The sequence below is a fragment of the Phaenicophaeus curvirostris genome, chromosome 4 (genome assembly GCF_032191515.1).
Source record: "Phaenicophaeus curvirostris isolate KB17595 chromosome 4, BPBGC_Pcur_1.0, whole genome shotgun sequence".
In the NCBI taxonomy this organism is placed as follows: Eukaryota; Metazoa; Chordata; class Aves; order Cuculiformes; family Cuculidae; genus Phaenicophaeus; species Phaenicophaeus curvirostris.
In genome coordinates this window covers 58,801,136-58,823,523 of record NC_091395.1, presented here as the reverse complement: position 1 = coordinate 58,823,523, position 22,388 = coordinate 58,801,136, and the positions used below count along the sequence as shown (strand labels likewise).

At 38.4% G+C, this 22,388-nt stretch overlaps 1 protein-coding gene across 4 annotated transcripts in view; it reads right to left on the bottom strand.

Annotated features, from left to right (window-relative positions):
- SEPSECS (Sep (O-phosphoserine) tRNA:Sec (selenocysteine) tRNA synthase) overlaps positions 1-21,550 on the bottom strand; it is a 30,168-nt gene extending 8,618 nt beyond the window's left edge. For 3 of the 4 annotated variants that reach the window (XM_069856222.1, XM_069856223.1, XM_069856224.1), the window contains exons 1-10: positions 21,428-21,550; positions 19,369-19,523; positions 16,965-17,083; positions 16,721-16,879; positions 14,910-15,063; positions 10,923-11,025; positions 8,891-9,020; positions 8,674-8,765; positions 1,001-1,094; positions 267-357 (exon numbers count right to left, since the gene is read on the bottom strand). In XM_069856222.1, the coding sequence (XP_069712323.1) occupies positions 267-357; positions 1,001-1,094; positions 8,674-8,765; positions 8,891-9,020; positions 10,923-11,025; positions 14,910-15,063; positions 16,721-16,879; positions 16,965-17,083; positions 19,369-19,523; positions 21,428-21,541 (1,211 nt within the window). In that variant the 5' untranslated portion in view covers positions 21,542-21,550. The remainder of the gene's footprint in view (positions 1-266; positions 358-1,000; positions 1,095-8,673; positions 8,766-8,890; positions 9,021-10,922; positions 11,026-14,909; positions 15,064-16,720; positions 16,880-16,964; positions 17,084-19,368; positions 19,524-21,427) is intronic. The other variant, XM_069856225.1, reaches the window with a different exon arrangement.
- Between the last annotated feature and the right edge of the window lie 838 nt (positions 21,551-22,388).

The following is a 22,388-nucleotide window of genomic DNA, read 5'->3' as shown; positions in this document are numbered from 1 at the left end:
TACTATGAAGTAATGACACTAAATCAAATCGGCATAGATTATCTACTTACCTACCAAACCAACAAAGACAGCCTCGTAGCTAACTCAGGCAGGTAGACATTATTAGTAGACAATAATGATGAAGAAGGGAGTACTACTCTCTGACTCATTATTGTCAGACTGTAACTGTATTCATGAGACAGTTAGTACAAAACAAGTACTGCAGGATTTCATAAAGCACATGCTAATACAACCCTCCAAAATTTTCAAATTCATAGCATTCTCACCTTGCTCCAGAAACTTGTCTTGTGAAAAGCATAGATCCAAGCTGGGTAACAGCAAAATCATTATTTTCATCTAGATTCTTCAGTGACATGGCTAGAGTAACAAAACGTCAGGTTACAAAGCTTATTTTCTCCAAAGAACTACCACAGAGAACAAGCTGTTTTCCAACAATAAAATACAGCCAAATATTTGTGTTTGGGTACAAAGAGATAAGAATACTACATTTCATTATTTTCAATTTTTAATTTTCCCACGAGCTGTCACAGATTACTTCTTTGATTAGGCCGTACATGTGAGGCAGACATTCTGTACAGGCAGACAATATTACTTTGGTATTCAGCAGAATTCTTGGTTAGAACAAATACCTTGAGTAGGAGCTCCATAATCTCTTTTTACAGCACTATAAGATGATAAGTAAAACAATTATACCATAATTAACTTTAAATCTAGGTATTTACAATGTATTACTACATGCTAATGCTTTCTGTCTGCCCCGATTACAATAAATAAGTGTGTTGGACAGGAGCAATTTCGTAAAAAAATAACGGGCTCAGGTCACTACTCTACTTTTATAGCAGGTTATGTTGCTACGTTCAATGGTTTCATCTCAGCCTAAGAACAATTTAATGCAATGCAATGAACAACGTCTAATAATATAGGAACTGTATGTAGAAATGTATTATGAATGCACAGTATATTAGAATTATTTTTTTTTAAAGATAAAAACAACAGTTACCTAAGGAAATGGGATTATGTGGTGTGTCTAACAGTCTTTCATTGTGGTTATCTGCCAGCTTCTTCAGCTCACTTGAAAGATAGGAAAACATCTCCTGGACAAAAAGATGTAATATTTTTGTTATTAGCTATCAAACAGAGAAAATAGTACCTATTTCATGAAACTGTTAAGTATCCATTATATCCTACAGGTGCCCAGCTGATCCTCTTTTCATGTGCATCAAGTAAGAGGACCAGACAATTCCCTGCAATCATTCTATAAAGGAACAGCTCTATTGCCTGAACTCTATTCTTCCCCCTCAAGCTGGTACAAAACCCTCAATCTGATCTAATATATGTGCCTGGGGTGTCAGTCATTCTTTCTGCAGCCCTGAAATCTAGGAAGGTAAAATCTTGAAGAGATTCCCACTGCAGAGCTGGTGTTACCCCACCCAAGCCTCCTGAACTGTGTCACAGATGGCCATAACACAGTGAACTGTCCCTTACTTTATTTTCTCTCTACTAATACATTCCAGACTGAAAGTAGTACATTTTGTTACCATATATCATGCAATCACAATTACCACTATTGCACAGACTTCTTTTTCTGGATAAGAATGGCAATACAGTAATTTAGAAGGCTACAGGCACATATTTGAATGTATTTTGTTTCACGCTATATAAGCTCTCCTGAATACTTGGCTCTAGTGTGCAGCCAGCCCTCTTCCTGGGATCAACCCCTCCTGTTCAAGCCTTCTAAAAAATAGGAGATATCTGAATTTCTGCTATCGCTTAATCAGACTGCACCTTTACCATGCAAGTGTCATAAATTCGAGATTCATAAATGCTTTGGTTTAGATACAAGTCACACTGCACATAAAAGGCTACTTCTCTTACTTCATCAATTTTTTATTTTCTCCCTCTTCCCCAGTAGTAATCTATGACAATTGCTCATGCTCTTCCTCGGTTTAATATCTTCCTCTTCACATATCACCTCAAAACACTTATGGACAGAGTGAGAATAAACAACACACTTATTACATCCTTTGGCTTCTTTTCCATCCCTTTTAATTCTTATTCTCTCATAAAGAACTAGTAAAAAGGACAGACACTGGGTAGTCTTTTTAGAAGATACTAAACACCATTTTTTTCCTCCTCCTGGCCATAAAGATTGTGCTGCTCATCTGCTTTAATGTGACGGTCTGTTTAAGCATCCTCATCAATTTCAGGACCTGACAAGTGATTTTTCATTCTTTAAATAGAGCTGCCTCTTCTGTTTGTAGAGCAGTATCCTGTTCTGACCTGTGCACTCTGACAGATACAAATTATAGCTCATGATCAAAATTATGTTTTTTGAATAGAAACTCCCATTATAAAACCAAATGAGCTTTGTGGTAGCTAAGTTACAGCTGCTTTTCTCAAGCCCCTGTAGCGAACCCAATCCCACTTCATGAGTGATCAAACGAACAGAGCTTCTGACCTGTTCTTCCTAATACTATAGAATGAATTCAGTCGGGGAAGAAAACGCACCATGTTACTGTTGAAATTAATTAGGCTATTGATTCAACTATTGACAAGAGCATAAAGCTTCTGGAATGCTGCAATAACCACAAAAATTTTAGGAGGCACCTATGGCTAATTATCAGAATTTGAAATTTGTGAATAATCATTCTTATTTTTCAGAGGCATTTGTCAATCAAGTGATTTTATGGTTTCAATTCATTAGTTTATTTACAGTTCACTTAACAGAAGTTCAAAGATGTTTATGTTTCAAATGTTCAGACACTTTTGCCTTTATTTTGGTCCCTCACTGAATACAAACATATTACTCATATGCTATTTGCTTTCTCCAATGAGCATCACCAATGTGTTAGCCATTTTATTAGGGTTTTTTCGAATCCAAATAATAAATTAATTTGTGCTCCCTCTGCTGGCAATTAACTTCTACAACTAAAGCAAAGTACTACAGAAGCATAGGTAAATTTTTTTCTATTATGGAGATATTATTGACGAAATTAGTATTGAGAAAAACCTGTACTGGAACTAAAAGAAATTCCCAAGTAATTAATTTTTGTGTGCTGTAACTAGGGAATTCTCTATTGCATCTCTTACAGCATGTATTACTGAAAGGATTACAAGCTGGTATAGTCAATCACTTACACACCATACATTAAATTAAATTAAGATTAAATACCTAGGTTCCTAGATGAGCCCTTACATGCATAGCATTTTGTTAAAAGAAGGGAGAATGAAAAGATGGCAAAATCACAAAAAAATTCAACTACGTATTTTCATCAGTTTGACTGAAACTACCTGAACACAAATTCAGAACAACTTATTTTTATGAGCAATACTATTTTACATCTTTCCATTGGAAGCCTTCCAGATATTTTATAGTTTCAGAAATTAAGCAATTTGTTGCAAAATAGGTTAACAGCCTTTCAAAAAAAAAAATAAATAAAAAGGAAAAAAAGCAATATTTTTGTGAGGTCAAATCTGTAAAGAACCTCCACTATAAAATAGTTCCTTTATGTAGAAAATCTATAAAAATAAGCTCTTACATAATTGATTTTCTGAGGCAGGCACTCAGGTGTTCTCCAATGAAGCTAACTATTATGCTAAAGTTGCATTAAACAACCAAAGCACTAAATGCCAGGTAAGTTTCATTATTTAATTTCCTCTTTACCCTTAGAAACTTAAACTCAACCTCACCAGGCAAGTGAAATGAATGCTAAACTATGTGAAAATGTCTTGTACTTCTGGTCCTTCCAGCACCTAAACCAGCAAAATACTCAAAAAATACAAAAACCAAATCAACAATGGTGTGTGAAAAGTACCACGACTCAATTATTTGAGGAAAATGGCCTACTTCCACACATGTACACAAAAATATTTTCAAGAATTTTTATAACTGCTGTTAAAAATATTTGAGTCATACTGTATTTGCATTATATAACTATTTTTTAATAGAATCTACACTGATATGGGTGATAGGTACTGTTCTTCCAAACTAAAATAACTAGAAGGGAACAAGAAAAAAGCCAGCATCTCCAGAGGAAAAGCAGAAGAAGGGGGTACTAAATATATCGTTAGTCCCATATCAGGTGACTGAGGCACAAATGATGAAAGACATGTTGGAGTGTGTCCAGCGGCTGAGAGAGCTGGGGTTGTTTAGCCTGGAGAAGAGGAGGCTGAGGGGTGACCTATTGCTCTCTACAACTACCTGAAAGGAGGTTGTAGCAAGGTGTGTGCTGGTCTCTTCTCCCAAGTAAGAAGAGATAGCATGATAGGAAATGGCCCCAAGTTGCACCAGGTGAGGTTTAGATTTGATATTAGGAAAAATTTCTTTACTGAAAGAGCAGTGAAGCATTGGAACAGGCTGCCCAATGAAGCAGTGGTGTCACTGTTCCTCAAGTGTTCAAAAATTATGGAGACATGGTACTCTGGGACATGGTTTAGTAGGCATGATGGCATTGGGCTGATGGTTGGACTTGATCTTAGAGGTCTTTTCCAACCTTATATGATTCTGAGGTCAGAAAACTTTACGTGTACGGTTTAAACTACCCTAGCTTGTTCTCATCACCCTGCTTGCTTATGTTCCAAGTCACAACACTGCCCTCCTCTCTGTCTCACCCTCATACAAAAAGATGAGTTGTTCTCAGAGAACGCCACATAGCTGGTTGTGGCACTGAAGAACATGTTGCAGAAGAGTAACTTTACAACCTCTTTGCACTAGATACAGACTGCCAACTCTCATATGCTGTACCTGAGACTGATCTGATCCCATCTTAAACTACATCACAGCAGCTGTTTATACTGCAAAGCAGAAGAAAGGCTATGATGGCTGCATATCAGACTGACCAGCAGCGTCTGACCTGTGATCTGACCAGATCGCTTGGTGCATCATGCAGACAGAGAGGCTGCAGTGCTGAGCATGCAGGCCTGTTAGCGCACACTCCAGAGAGGCCCAGGAGAAGGCTCATTTTCTTGAAATGGAGCCAAGTGCATGACAAACTGTACCTGTGTGTGTGATACCTACATATACCATATACCCTCACATACAAATGCTCCTGAGTTCCAAGATGAAGAACTTTGTTCTGATTATATAGTATACTGGAAAGATTTAAAAATATTAATTAAAGAACCTTTAAATCTTCATAGCATATAAAAGTAATCTAACAGAAACTGCCCAGTGAGTCTTGCCAACCTGACAATCGCCAAACTCATTTTTTTAAAAAGTCTTTCTGAACAACACCGATCAACACATTTTCCCTTCAGCATGCACAAAACCTTGAGATCAGGCTCCTTGGGGGCCACACCTCTCCAATAAATACTCTGAGTATGTAGACTTCTTAGAAGCTTCCCTTCCTACTTGGCACTCATCTAACTACACAACACTATTTAAGATAATAATTACCTTCAGTTAAACTATCTTGCCTCCAGCCAGTCCAACTGGAATTCCAAATTCCAATTTGAATATGGTTCTACATATTTCACATGAAGAAAAATCCTGCAATATTCCCCACATTTCTGCCAAACTACAGTGCATCAAAGTGACTGGGAGAAAAAAACCGAAACAGTAACACATCTGTCTTGTTGTAAGACTATTAGATTATTACATTTTTAATATCCAGCATTAAATGGCTTCTCTTATTCTTAAATTCAATCATAAGCACAGCAGCAATATAAACTCATACTAAACTGTACAAATAATTTATTCATATCCGAATAATTACATCAATGATAAACCATGAAACATAAACCCAGTATTTTACTGAATTATAAAACCAATTTCCTCCTCCTCAGTGTGATTTTAAATATTTTAGATACATAATCCATAAGGACATAAAATTACTACAGTTAATCACTCTCAGAAAGTATACAGATGGACGGATACAGATATAAAAAGCTCCATCGTGACCTAAGTAACACAGAAGTATATTTAAGAAAATCAGAATTATTTTGATGGTTAGATTGTTAAGGCGAGTCTAATGAGGAGATCCATAACTGCTGAAAACGACGCCATCTCCTCTTCAATAATACCAGTATAGTAGTTAGTAAAATGGATTAGATGGACCACATTGGAAAACAGTTCACTGACACATAGGGTCCTGAATTGTGGAGTCCTTGCTCTCCCATCAGTTCTGAGATGACATTTGAGGTCTGTTGTTTATGGCACCACATAGTGTAACGACTGCATTTGCTACACATGGCCTGGATCAGACAAATACGTACATGAAAATAAGAGAGCTTTAAGAGTTCGCAATGCAGAATATAGGATACAACATAATCTGTACTGAGGAAGTAAAAGAAGTCACTACAGCAGCATAACCTTTAAGTAATATTAAGAGTTCTTTAAAAACTCAAATTAACAAATTTGACTATGGACCATCTGCCATTACCTGCATTACAAAAGGATCTAGAATATCCTACTGAGATCAGAAAACCACTGCTGTAAACCATACATAAACATATAAAAAGGAATACTGGAAATTTAGAACAAGGGGGTGGTCACCTTCACCCTTTTTTCTGGAACCATCAAGGCCAGATACGACCAAGGCCAAAACCACTCCTTACTAAGCTTTCACATATATGGCCATCTTTATTCAGACACTTGGACAGCACAGGTGCATCACTCCCTTGTTCTTCTGCCCTTCAGGCCATTGCAACATTTTGCTCTCTCATATCACACAGTCCCACGCTCTTGGACAACTGCACATTTCACCACTGTCTGCTTGTTAGAAAATCCCACTCCATGTACGTGCTTTGCTCTCTCATAATCTCTTCTTTTCCTGTTTTAAACAGTTCATCTGTGTAAAAGAAAAATGGGGCAGACTCTTTCCTTGGTTGTGTCAGATTAATCTCTTCTCAGTAATATTCTAGTCTCTCTGACTTGAGCTCAAATAACCTGAAGCAACACCCATGTGAATAAGGATAAGGTAAAAAGAGAAAGGGGAAAAAAAAAACAAACCAAACTTCGAGTTTTTTATAGCTCACTTTCTGTGTGAGTAGGTGTAGCTGCATCGATATAGAAAGGAGTACTCAATGTCAAGCTATAAATAGCTCCTGCAGGAAGCCTAATAGCTCTGCCTCTGCTTTCACAGAGCACAGGCAATAAACTATCACTATTACATTTTTACAATTCAGGAACAAACAGATTTAAGCAAAAAAAGGTTTCTATTTCTACAGCAAATCCAATAAAAGAAACATATTTATGCCATATATAAGGTTGTGTTTATAGACTATACTCACATTTTAAACAAAAAGACCTTAAGTTGTAAAAATATAATGCTTTGTTCACTTTAGAACTCTACTTCCAAGAAAATATCATGACTTAAAATACACAGCTATTCATTAAGACATTTTATTTATGAAAGAATTATTTATGACTTGGAGAACATTTATACCTCCCATTATGTACCTGCTACCAGTATAAATCTAACATCGAAATCAGCTTTGCAGAAGACATGACAAATTCAGCTGAGAGCTTTTTGGAAACAAGAGTGAAGGGGATCAAAAAACCACAATTTGCTGTTAACAAAGACACAAACCACACGTGGCAACATGTGCCAAAGACCAGAATGAAGTGTTAGAAACAATACTGCAATAGCAGCAAAAGTGGCAGCTGCTTTCAGTGTCTCACAAGCCACGTTTTCACTTTAGTTGCACAGATCACTTCTTACTCCTTGTGAGACCATTAAGCCAGTTTGGTTTTCTACGGACTCGCTATCCCTCTGGGATCTCTGTTCCACTACAGAACTTCTGGATGCCTCTACAAGCAGTTAGAAACAAATTGCAGCATCCAGCACTATTGCCCTGCCAGGTAATCACAGGCATCAGCAAGCTGTCAGCCAGAAACAACTGGAACATAATTTCTAAATCAAATAACAGAACATATTAACTATAACCTTAACAGTACTTAACCCACAGCATTTCCTTAACTAAAACACTCTACAAAAAGAATTCTCTGTTAATATATGTAGATAGCAAAGCCAGGCCTTTATTATGTCCAGAATTAGGGACAACTCAGGATGTACAGGTTTCAACCTTAGACAACTTGAATGCTTGTGCAATGCAGTTCTAACAGACACAAAACAGATAGTCATGGAGACACAGAAAAGAAACCTAGCTCTGTATCTAGATTAAAACATGAACTGACAGTATTTTTTCTCTTTTTCTGGCCATGAACAGTATTTACAACCCAGGCAAAAGCTGTGATTCTCTAGAGAATACAGTACATAAACATTTAATTAAATGTTATCACAGCACAAAGGCACAACAGGGCCCAATGAAGATGAGCAGAGACCCCTGGATTACCTCTGAGTGTCTGATCCCATGTTTTAGAATTGGAAGCAGTGTGATCATGATAACACAGCACAGTAGATTAAGCTTTTTGGGGCAAACTTCTACTGTATTAATCACACTTGAGAACAAATACGAATACTGTACAAGATAGTACAGGATCTCAGTTCAGCTTGCTGGTTTGGAAAACAACATGGAAATCACACTTACTAATGAACACCATTTGGTCAAGAAGTAATTATATCATATTGCCTTTCCAGATTCAGAACTCTGAACTCAGAAGAAATTGAATGGCTTTCTAGACAGAAACTGTATTTACTACACAAAGCAGTTCTGCCAGGAGACTTTGTTAATAGCTGACTTCAAGAAAGTGACGCTTGCCAAAAATCTTACCTTTCTCTCTTTCAGTAACTGTTTGTAGCCACTGGCACCTAGAGACAGAAGCGTAATGAGGACATCTAAAGAAGGAGAGGCAGATGCTCTTCCTGAAAAAAACCCAAACCAATACACAGATTAAGTTGCCAAAAATAAATTTTATGTGAAAGAAAGCTGATAATCAAGTTTTCTACAGTTATTTCACATAGATGAAATCAGTATGTGAACTACTTACCTGGATACATTTTGCTGATCTCCTGAATGAAGGACTCATTGAAGCCAGCAATGATAGCACCACCTACTGGAACCATAAAATTTTTGTCCAAGCTCTGAACAAAAGCATCTATTCTGCCTACTCGAGCACCCTTCACCAAAAAGGAACAAAAAATAATCCGGAGTACACATTAGGAAAAAGGAAACACATGATAGCATCATAATGACACAGCAAAGTAACCAAAATAAATATAATTCCTGAAACTCTGTCAGATGTTGTATTGGTGATTAAAAAATACAAGTTACAGTGTTACCTTTTCTTAGCATTGCTCACTATTATTATCACTGTCTGCTTACAGAGTACCTTACAAATTCCTATTTCGTTGTGATTTAGAATATTTATTTTAGTTCCTGCAAATCTAAGCGTAGCTTATTTTTAACAACTAAAAAGAAAACCCTCATATTTTAATGGGTATTAGACAATTAAAACTGTACAAACCAAAACATTTCACAGATTCAGATGGTAAATGACTATAGGTTAATGCTTCGTTAGTAAAGATGATGATTTTTCTTGATATACGTATAAACCAAATCCAAATAAACCATAGTTATTATTTATGTTTATATAGCTTAGTGCCTGTGAGAAAAGAAGCAGCACTCCTGAGTTTGTCTGCTTTTTGATGGGAAGATGAATGCCAGCAGCTATCATTTGATTTAATTGACAGGAGACCACCATAGGAAAAAAAGAGTGACAAAGCAAATGGTATCAGAAGCTTTTTTCTGTGATACACTTGCAAAAGTTCTGTTCACACTGTGCTCAGCATGTACGTGTTCCTAAGTATTTGCTAATAACTACTTCCTCATAAACAGTGTATTTTCTACCACAGGAAATACATTTTTGTAAATAAATGCAAACTTGATTTCAAATTTCAGATTTCAAATATATACATTCATATAACCAAAGAACAACAACAACAAAAAATATCTGGAAATAGCCTAGCAAGAAGCCAAGAAAAAACACAGAAACCCCCACAGCAACAGCTCTATTTGTAGATTTATTGTGTGAAAATATTATCATTAGATACATTTCATGCAGTAAAACCTGGCAATTCCACGGCCTCCTTCATGACAAAATTTCACTAAACTCATACAAGTTAAATACAATAAATGTACACCAACCACATTACAAATAAAGAAGATGCCATTTTCTATCTCACATATCACTTCAAGTTCTTTCAAGTCTCTGAAGACTTAGAAATGCCAATGTGATGCTCCCATCATAATTACATACCAATGTGCTGTGTGCCCAGTTAATAAAATAATGACTTCTTAATTAAACAAAAATGATGGACATATTTTAAATTCATAATATTTCAAGATCCCTTGGATCCTGTTGAAAAAATATTCTCCTGTCCTTTTAATATGGGCAACAAAGTGAAAAGAGAAATATTGAAGAAATAGTACACATACATTGCAAGGAGCAAAACTGCAAAAATTCTAAGATTCATTGCTGACCTTAGCTATTAAGCAACCTCCTCTTCAAACTAAACAGCAACAGAAATTAAGCTTTTTCAAACATAACATTGAACATAACCCAGTTTCCTCAGCTGTTCTATGTGCCAAAAATATTTTAACAGTGACAACATCTATAAAGCGTTGCTGTAGAATCTTGTACCTTCAACTGAAAATCTGTAACTAATTCTGTTGAAGGCTTAATCCCTGTTCAAGTATGATCCACTATTTTATTTCCTAGTCAACAACTTTAGGAAATATTTTACGAAAGCTAAATACATTTTTCTGTTATGAAAGACACTTCAACATAACCCTAAATTTATTTAGGTTTTGTTTATTACATTAAAAGCACGTAATACAAATACTATTTTTAAGCTCTTTTTCCCTCTGCCTCACTTTCTCAGAAAACAGTTCAAATATCAGACATACACAGGATTAATCAGCTGTGAAACATCTGATAAAGTTTGTTTAGTGTTCTCTACAACAAGAGATTTACTTATTCTTGTGAAAAATAATTATTTCTGGAAACACACAGCTCCTACCTGCTGGATAAGATGCATACATTTCGAGGACTGAACTCCATATGCATTGTTGACAATATGGGGAATGTCATAATTAGCACAGATCACAGCCAGTTCCTCCAGTCTAAGAGCATAAAATTTTAAGTTAGAGAATCATTGATAACAGTAACTCATGTTACAAATCAGAGAATTAAAATACTGAAAGGTCTACAAGGAGATCAGAGTGAGAAAAGAAAGTTTTATTAGTACCTCAAGGCAGCACTTATCACCTTAAGCTATAAAGGTCAAGAAGAAAATTCTGTTAGCTGTTACAAATACTACAGATTGTTGATCTGGGCTGAAACTGTTCATGCTTCACTGAAAGTTTTGTCTGGAAACTGGTAATGATATTTATCAGAGCTTTAGCTATTCATACTTTCTTTCCTTCTCTTCTAATATTCAACCTTAAAATGGCCTAATGGAAGCTTCACAATGTTTCTTGGGAATCAAAAGCAATCATATTACAGGAAGTTTTTACATGCTTCTGTTTATTTCAAAGAACTAATATTTGAGCCCCTTGGCTAAAATCTCACTTGCATATTTCAGATAAACTGATTAAGAGAAAAGATATTCTTCAAAGGAACGGAGAGCCCTAAAATGCCCAAGTGCGGAGATCAGCAAATTAAAACTCCGTTCAACTGTTTACTTGGAAATAAATACATCTCTTCAATTGCCTCTAGAAATCCCTGAAATCACAATGAGCTCAGGCTGGATTGATTTCTCAGTCAAACTAATATTTATGTGGGTGCACAGGTTATTTTGGGTAAGCGCCTTCAGCATTTTAAACATACATGTAGTCAGTATCCTTTTTTTAAGGACTTAAGTCACACTTTTTAAAAAAAACAAACAACTGTTGTTTTCCCCAAACTTGTGAATATATTTTAGAAATAAATATATCTGAAAAAATACAGTAATATATAACAATTTTAAGTGATGATAAAGGTAATACTATTCTTAAAAAAATCAGAAAACTCTAAACCTCCAATGCATTTTTATTCTATCTCCTCTTGTACAGCCTCTCACTGTAATTTACTGACATTCATATAAAATGTGACAGAGTATGAGAACATTTTCGAAGAGGTGATATTCTTTTGCATTCTATTTCTATTACACTGCCTAGTGTCATTTTGTAACGCAAAATTCAGCCACAAACTTCAGATTAAATCTTTTGAACCTCAATCCTCCAGAAAACAAAATCACAGGAATTTAATGATTAGGAAACACTAGAAGTATAATGTATGTATTGATATTCTACAATCAAGATATTTGACAGGAGCCGCATGTCCCATAATTTTTCACATTTATCAACATCCTGAATCCTGAACTATGGAACATTAACAGAATACTTCAAGAAACATAACACTACACAGGGCAAAGTTTTTGCCTTCAGATCTCCTTATCTTAGTCAGACTCATCCCTCACGTTCCACAAAGACTCACAGGAAGGCAGTTCCCCTCTTGCAAGCTTCTATTCACATGTAGGTAGAGAATTTCACTAAACTGGAAACACAGAGGGTGTACTGCTATGTATGCGCGTCACCTCCTTCTCACCTCTTGAGACTTAAAAGGAGCAATAAGCCAGCTTCTACAAGTACTGAAATCAGAAAAGTCTCTTTATTTTTCCTAAAAATATTATATTGAACCATTAGATCGATATTACAATACAGGATGAGAAAGCTACAGTTCAAAAAGAATATGATTATGCAACGGAAGCAAACAGTTATGCCCAGCACTTGTCTGCTTCCAGGGCTTAAAACAAACCATTAAAAGTGCTGCTAGTCATATCAGAAAAATAAAGCATTAATCTAAGTTTTGCTACTACTCAAGCTCTTAAAAGTCACAAATAGGACTGAGGGAAATTTTTTTCAATTTATTATTTTGCTTGTGAAAGTTAATAAAAATAAAGCTTTGCTTTTTATTCTAATATTAATGAAAGGAACAAGATGCAAAGTTCTGCTAAGTACATAAGCTAACTAAAAAAGACACCTTTTTCTTTTGAATTCTTTTCTCTTTTAAATCCGTCAGTTTGAGAGAACTCCCAGCAACAACAGGTAAAAGACTGAGAACTGATGTTCCTCTGTGGAAGGGTGTTTATACACTAGTGAATTATTCCCATAAAGTTAAACATGGATACACAGGCATAAAACTCTTACCCTGACCTTTTAATAATCCTAAGCCACTTAGAATTTTAAAACACCACAACCACAACTAAATAAAGCTTTACAAATGCAAGATATTTAAAGACAGACATTTAAAGTAGTACCCAGAAACGCTGTATGGGATTTTCCTTCCCGTAGGAAGATGAATGTTATGGCTTTCAATAGTTGACAGTATCCTTTAAATAGAAAGCGCGTTCAAATCCTCCTATATCTGTGGTATATCGTAACACAGTGCCACTACCTAATAATTCATCTCTTAGTTGCAGAGGACAAAACAATCGCATGTCAAAAAGAGGAGGCAGATAAGGGAAAGATTCATTTACCCAGGCTATAAAATAGACCATTCAATTTTGATAGCTGTGATTTAAGATAGCAAATAAATCTGCAAGTCAACTTCAAGCAATGTTCATAGTATTCTGAGAGAATGATATGGTTTTAACTTCCATCTAGCAACTGGGTTAACCTGTGATAAATACTGGGCCTTTTTAAATGCAGGAAAACAGAGTGAAACATATCTTTACTCGTCATGTTTCAGGGCCAATAATGTCTCTTTCCTACACTTGCAAATTTTCAACAAAATTTTCCAGGTAACAAAATAATGAACAAAAAGCGTACACTGCAGAGAAAGTCTAAACATAAGGCTTCAATTCCGTGATAAATTAAAAGCGAATAAAGTGGACCAACTGAGATACTGCATTTAAAACCATGTTAAATGCAGTATCTTGCTCATACTTCTTTGATGTACTACATACAAGCCCATAAAAATATACCCGTTCAATTGTAACTCCTAATGAATTTGCTTCTTGATACTTATTTTTGTAAGCAAAGAAAGTGCACAGGCCTTGCAAGTATCAATGGTGCTCATTTCGGACAAAGGATTTAACATACCAAGCACTTAAGCCACCTCAACTCCAACATGACATTTCCAGATTGAGAAGTTTTTCAGATATTTCATAACCAAGCATAGAAATAATGTCTCAGATACTCCATTTCCCATCCATAACCATAATGTTCATCTCTGCTTCAGCTAGTGCTTGAATTACATCTTTGTAGCAACTACGGAAGTTATGTACATGGACACATAACATGCGGAAAGAATGCAATGTATTTTAATGATGATTTAACAGCTGGAAATAAGAAGTAGCATCATACAATCAAGGCAGCAAACGTTCAAACTAAGATAAGTTACAGCAGGGCAAATCATACATTACATTTGTTCAGCACATCTGCCCCAGATGCTCCCAAGAGTTTCCTTATTATCAGTATATCTTAATTAGCCCTATAAACATCAGTATAATACAGGAAAGAGTAACTCAAAGATTTTAAATTTAGCTGTGGCTTTTTTTTTAAACTGTATTAACAGCCTAGGAAAATTCATCATTGGCTAGAGTAGAAGAGTAGAAAAGGCAACAGTAACATTAAAATGGGTCATTAACTATGGAACTACATTTCCTGGACCACATTTCTATGAAAGTCTATTTTTACTACTTTCATGAAAATATAAGAAAACCACTACCAAAATTACATTCATTTCACCACAAGAGATCATCATTTACATCAACTATATGACGGAAGGAAAACTTTCATTATTCCAAATTTTTAATACACTTTTCTGAAAGTGGAACATTGTTTCAACCTCCCATTTTCCTTAAGCAAGGAGGTTGAAGTATCTTTACTAACTGCTGGCAGTAATTAAGCAATTTTTGGAAGAAAGACATTCAAAACATGAAAGTTTTACTTGGATGGTTGTTTTGGGTTTTGGTTTTGTTTTTAAAGTAACAAGTAACACTCTTCTTACAAAGAGTACTTACCTATCAGGTACCCTTGGAGCAAAGCAAGATGTCGTAGAATGCACACAAAGAATATTTTCAGCACCGAGAGCCTTGATTTTAGCCTCCACTGCTTCTACGTCTGTCCGTAACTCATCTCCTTCCAACACATTTTCTATCACCACAGGCTCAAAACCTTAGCAAAAAAAAAAAAAAGCCAGATCAAAATGTGTATCATCAAATCTCTGACCAATCGTGGGGTTTTAGTTCCAGTACGAATCTCAAAAATCTTCTTGCTTCTCTTATTTTAAGAGGTTCTTTCAGACTTGGGCTAAGAACAAGGATACATAAAACTGTTTTATCGCACAATGCCCATATAACTAAAAACTACAGTAATATTCTTATTAAATATTGGACTCAAGACAAAGGCTTACCTTAGATTCTTCGCATGCAACAGCAACAGGTTTTAAGAACAGATTAATCTCTTCTCTCCCAATTAAAATAAGAGGCAACACCTCAAATTTTAGCTTGAGAGGTTCTGAATAAACAGCAAGAAAAGTATTTTTTTCATTCAGAGGATAGCACAGTACTGGTGATATCCAGAGAGGTTGTGGGAAACAAAAAGAGTCCAAAGCAGTGTAACACAGCAGCAGCAATGTGAATTTCTCCTTCATGGCTCAACAACATGCCTTAACACTGACATGTAACGCTCAAACTCTAGAGAACAACCTGGACTAGAATGATTTATTGACATTGCTAGCCCTTGGCTGCTTTTCAACCAGCAATCTAGAAGACAGAGATCACATTTACTAGATAGTTGTTAGCTATCTGATACCTGCTTCTCTCTTATTTTTAGTGGATAATTCTTTTAATTAATAATGTGATAGCTATCTTACACTATTAAAAAAACCCAACAAACTAACAGACCCAATTACAATGTTCTCCATTATAAATGTTATCTTTCTTAGCCTGATGTTCTAAATAGGGCAGAATATTCTGAAAACACTCCCACTTTTCTTATTTACACATTCTATTTGTTCTGATCTGATTCCTTTTAAACAGTTCAGCACCCTATCCGGACAGAAACCAGTCTCTCCTTCCAACTGTTTAGTCATTTTTATCTAACGAGTCTTTCATGCAAAAAAAGTCTCCTTTGAACTAGGACCAGAACCTATGCTGCCACCTGCAGGCCTGTGCACTGAGTTGGCTAACTATGGTCTCCCGTACCTGCCCTTTCCTTGATCCCACGCATCTGTTTGCTGGAGGGGACAGCTTCAACACAGGGACAGACTTCTACCCTTAGCTTACTTATAGTCTGGTAAGCAAGGATTTCTATTTGAGAGAAATTAAAGTTTGAACTAAGATATGCACCAAACTCATTTGCTCAGTGAGCTGAGTGACACTGCAAGACTAAAAACAAATAGGGCACTTCCCATGTTCTGAAAGGAAAGAATGTGCCAGTCAATTTGTCACTGTCTGATCACAATTCCTAGGACACATTTGCTCTTTGCATAAATCTAAGAGAGGTTTGAACCAGAGCCTTGGCTTTACATAATTATCAGGACAGTAAAGTAGGCATCTAACTGTGAGACTGACCTGTAACTTCCTCAGTACCGTGTTCTCTAGCGAGTACTTTACACGTCTGTACCGCAGCATATGCCTACATTTTACAAGGCACGGAGAAGACAACTTATATATGTGATTACACATTATAAATCAGGAGTTTACAAATAAAGCACTGAGAACTACTATGCATTAAGCCTTTTCCGGATCCTACTGCAACCACATTAATTGATTACTCTGCTAGGTGAAGTTAGAAGAATACTCTGTGTAGTCAGTCCACTCCTCCTTACCTGCAGTTATCATTGATTTAAAGCAAGATTTCTGGTCTATACGTGGCCAAATTATGTATTTTGCCTTCGGTCTCTTGTGTCGCAACGTTAAAAAACACAGAGTTAGACTCATGCCAGTTGCCATAGGAACCACAAAGCAATTCGTTACTGTCCGGACACCTGCACACAAAAAGCAAGTCAGAAATTCACATGAGGAGCCTGTGATATGAACCCACAAATGAGAGGTTTTCAGATTTGCACCTACCAGCCATTTTTATAATATCCAGAACTATTGAATTTGTAAGTTTGTTCAAAATGCTAGACCCTGCAGCTTTAGGCTGGACAGCAGCAATATCACCTGACCTTCCAATTCCATGTATCAACCTAAACAAAAGAAGTTGAAAACACGCATCATTTTTTTTTCACATCAATAATTCTTGCTGACTGAAGAAAATATAATCTGATAAAAAAAACGTGGAAAATGCTATATCCAATGCAACATCAATATATGCCATAATAAGTTCCACTATAACTAACTACATATATTCATAGATTATTAACAGTAGATTATTAATGTTACAGTAAGCAAGTAAAAACTTTGAGAAGACCCATGGTAGCAACACCTTTAGCACCTGGCAGGCTTCCTTTTAAGTGCACCTCAGAATTTCTTGATGTCCATTGAACTAATATTATAAATGCTGACATGTTCAGATGCACAAGTCCAGGAAAAACAAAACTCAGTTGCCTATAGTGTAGGCACACACCGCAGGCACAGTGGTATTATACAGATACTCCCCTGAAAAATACTTCATCCCTGGGGCAAAGAAATAACATATACTGTAACAAAATGCCCTGAAATGCCCTTAGGTTAATGTATCACTTTGCCCACGTTTTCTGTATCTTCACTTCTTCTAACTGTTCTACTATTCAATATTATGTATCAAGCAATACCATCTCTCTCTGCATTCAGTTTATAAATTATATTTATAAATTATATTTATAAATTATATTTATATTAACTATGTTTATAAATATTGGATATAATTTAGCACCTTTCAGGAGTGGAGGATCCTGAAATAATTTATAAAATATAAGATTACAGAACTACTTTACCCATGACTGAAATGCAGCAGCTGCTCAAGTAATCAAGTAACAATACACATCTATTTACAGCTTTAATTCTGTTTTTGTCTTGGGAACAAAGTAAAATGCAGTCTGATGTGCGTAAGGAATTCAGAACTTCTTGGAGCATACTTTTACAGCTTAAATTTTTAACCCTTTCAAGCTATACACTGAAATCAACATTAGCTTGATAATTATTTGAAACTTGCACATCATTGAATCCTCATTCTATCAAAAATATTTTCTCCCCACATTCCTGCTGCTATATTCTTAATAGCTTTATCGTACTACTACCTTTTCTTTTCTGCAGATATGCACTCCTTCCTAAGGGGTAATCCTCCCCAAGACTGGCTCCTAGAATTTATTAAGCTGAAAGGAAAGACAGCTTGACATCTCTTGCTGCCTCCACCACTCCCAAAGCTACCTGTTAAACTTATTGCAGAAATAAATGGAGCGGAGGACATCTCTGCGCCTTTCCTTGCTATTGCCAACACTCATAGGCAAAAGCAAGATGCCAGATGACAGAGCTGCATCAGACCAACAGCAGCCAAATGCCAGTAGAGGCTCACTGGCCAGAAGCTGGGCACGCTTTATCCACCATAGTCAGAAAGCAACGCTGCCTTGGACGTTCTCCCTACTGAGACCCTCTGCCTCCCCTTCACCACACACATCCCAGACTACAAAGCAGCACAGAAGAGAAAAAAAAAACCAAACCACCAAAAGCCAAACTGACCTATTACTGGCTTTCTTCATTAGTTTTTCATGATGGTACTGTAGGGCTTATGAAAGCTATTAAGACTAAGTAATTCAACTTCCATATGGTAAAGCTTACTAAATTTCTGGTCTCTAATACACTTTTGTGTTAATCTTTCAAGGAGAAACATTCCAGGAAATTTCACTTTGTTTCATTCCTGTTGGACAAAACATCACAGCAAGGTACTCAGCACACAACTCCAGAAAAAAAAAAAAATTAAAAAAAATTACATTCATAAAGAAATTAAAGCAGAGCCTCTAGAATTATAGCATCCAAGTGTGAAAAGGGCTACAAGGTATTAAAAGCTCTCCCTGTCTTTATAGATCTCCTTACTTCACATGAAGTCTATTACAGATGGACTGGATATTCATGTGCATATCCAGTAATCATGTTGCAAAGACATTAATGAATATAACAAAATATAAATAGCTTTCATGAGGAATGTTTGATACTTCAAAATTACAATATGCAGTAGATTTTAATTATATGCAGGTGAAAAGCGGCAAACTATTAATAAAGACATATGGAATTATGTCTGCTTCCCTTGCACACAGTCAACTCAACATCTTAAGCTTCTACCAGTTTAGCATACAAGACACAGATCTGACAAAAGATTTGTTTTTCATTCTAGACTTTCCAATAAGTTATTAATGAAAGTCAACACAGAAAGTTGCATGAATTCAACATCACATTACATTGTTTTTCTCAAATGCTACCAAGGTCCCAGACAACATGACACACCTGAAAGCACTAATAATAAATCCAAATAATTCAAATTGCCAATAATTTGTACCTGTAATGCCTTCGGGCTACGAGTCCTGATGCTACTCTTCCTTCCCTCTCACCCACACCACAGTTGTCCAGAAAATTATTGCTATCCATTATAGCAAGTTCATGGAGAAACAGTTCAATGGTGCTTTCATCCCATCCATCTTCAGGACATTTTCCCTTAATAATGATAATATAAAGGTAACTACGAAATGTGGAAATTAAACAAAACTTTATGCAACTTGTTTGATTAATGCTGCCCTTCCTTCCCAGGCTGAACAGCAGCTCGTATTTTCTTTACGCTGTTTTATATTATCTAATGTTATGGGCCTGCATTCAGAGGAAAGTTAAATTAAGCTTTTTCCATATATTAAGTGTAAATATGTTAACATATTCTGGTATTAAAATAGTCAGGATATTTTTCACTTTCAAGTGCTCCTTAAGGCCCACACAAAACCACTGTAGCACATACACGTTAGTTACTCCCTAGAAGACTAGATTTGATGTATTCTCTAGACAAGAATCTACTTCTAAAAGATACAATTCAACAGGTAAAACAGGATGAAAGGGAGAAAAATGGATATTATAGAACCAAAAATATCAATCATGAGCAGAAGGGAAATATAGTTTCACTTGTAACACATCTTCTTAACTGCACATTTTCCTATCCAGTTATTACAAAGCCACTTACAGAATGCAACCTGTCAAAAGCAGCAGTTCTCTAGTTGCACATTCCTGTGCTCTTTCCTGAATCAAGAACTGCACTCATCCTTACAAACTGTGGAAAAGATCCTCAGAAGATAGGTACCCACCAACCCATGAAGCATCACTACAGCATTGACACCAAAAATGCCAGCAAATAAACTCTCTAAGATTCATTTTGGACTTTTAGAAAGCAAGGATCCTTTATCAGACCTGGGCAACACAAGGGAGTGATCCCCATCAATCCTGCGCAGCGAGACAAAAGCTGGTGACAGAATAGATTTCCCACTTACATGTGTATGTATACATTTTCCCAGAAATCTTATATATGTTCTATTACTTCTCAAGGATCAATTTTAATGTTATTGTGAACTTCACAACAGTTGAATCTCTTGCTAATTTGGAGCTGGCTCCAGCTCTGCCTGACCCTGCACTTGAGACAGGGAAAGGTTGCAGACAGGTGATCACAGAAGAAGAGACCTCTCACACAAGACACTATAATAATCTTCAAAGCACGAGCAGCGTCTGGAAAAACATCGCTCAAAAGGAAACACACTGTCAGAGGGACATTCTGTCTAACACGTCAAACAATACAATTGCTTAGATGAAACTGAAGTTTAGCTGCAATCAAACTATTCCCCTTTCTGCAGCAGTACCGCGTTGTCTTCGCCGCCGTCCCACTCAAATGCCTCCGGGGAAACCACCTGGCTAAGGTGAAAACATTTTAAATTCTTCTGTGATTTGCACCTGGAAGTACTGCCAGAACACAGCAACGAAGCTGGTGAGGGGGGTGGAGAACAAGCCTTACGAGGAGCTGGGGTTGTTTAGCCTGGAGAAGAGGAGGCTGAGGGGAGACCTCATTGCTCTCTACAACTACCTGAAAGGAGGTTGGGGAGAGGAGGGTGCTGGCCTCTTCTCCCAAGTGACAGGGGGCAGGGCAAAGGGCAATGGCCTCAAGCTCCGCCAGGGGCGGGGCAGACTGGCCATCAGGAGGAAAACAAATCACGGGAAGGGTCACTGGACGCTGGAACAGGCTGCCCAGGGAGGGGATTGAGGGAACTTCCCTGGGGGTGTTTAACAGCCCAGTAGACGAGGTGCTCAGGGTCACGGTTTAGGGGCAGACAGGAATGGTGGGACTGGACGACCCAAGAGGTCTTGTCCAGCCTGGTGATTCTATGACATTTCAACTGATGCTGTTGAAAGGTCCTTTCCGCTACTCGGGCCGGGAGCGGGGCGGGGGGAGAATGCCCGAGGACCGAAGCATCCGAGAGCGGTTCCCGCACTTCGGAGACGAGGGAGCGCGCCTGCCCAGCACAAGCACCCCCTGCCCCTTCCCCCTCCCCGCCGCGTCCCGCCCCCCGCGCTCCCCGGGGCCGCGTTACCTGCTCCAGCAGCGCCCGCACGCGCAGCTCGTGCGCGCGCCGGCCCTGCACCCCCTGCCGCGCGTAGGCGGCGGGCACGAGCCGCTCGCTGCGGGACACGTTCTCCGCGTTCATGGCGGCGGCGGCGGCGGCGCCTCGCGCGGCGCCCCCCGCTCCAACCGCCCGCCCCGCCGCGCGCGTGCGCCGCCAGGCCCCGCCCCCGCCCTCACCGCGACTCCCAGTGACCCCCCCCAGTGACCCTCCCCGTGCTCTCCAATCCCCCCCAAGTTCCTCTCCCAGTGCCACCCAGTGCCCTTCAGTGCCCCCCAGTCCCCTCCGAGTGCTCTCCAGTCCCTCCCCAGTCCCCTCCCAGTGCTTTCCCAGTCCCGTCCCAGTGCTCTCCTAGTCCCCTCCCAGTCCCTCCCAGTGTTCCCCCAGTCCCCTCCCAGTCCCGTCCCAGAGCTCTCCAGTGCCCCCCAGTCCCCTCCCAGTGCTCTCCCATCCCCTCCCAGTCCCCCAATCCCCTCAGAGCGCCCTCCAGTGCCCCCCAGTCCCCTCCCGGTGCTCCCCAATCCCCTCCCGGTGCCTCCCCGCCAGTCACCTCCCAGTGTCCCCCCAACCCGTGCTCTCCAATCCCCCCCCAGGGCCTCACAGTCCCCTCCAATCCCCTCCCAGTGCTCTCCAATCCTCCTCAATCCCCTCCCAGTGCTCTCCAATCCTCCTCAATCCCCTCCCAGTGCTCTCCAATCCTCCCCAATCCCCTCCCAGCGCGTCCAACCCCCTCCAATCCCATCCCAGTGCCTCCCAGTTCCCTCCAATCCCTTCTCGGTCCCTCCCAGTGCTCTCCAATCCCCTCCCAGCGCCTCGCAATCCCCTCCCAGCGCCCCAATCCCATCCCAGTGCCTTCAAGTACCTTCCAGTCCCCTGTGATCACTTCTGAATCCCTCCCAGTCCCTCCCAGTGCCCCTTCCCAAGATCACGG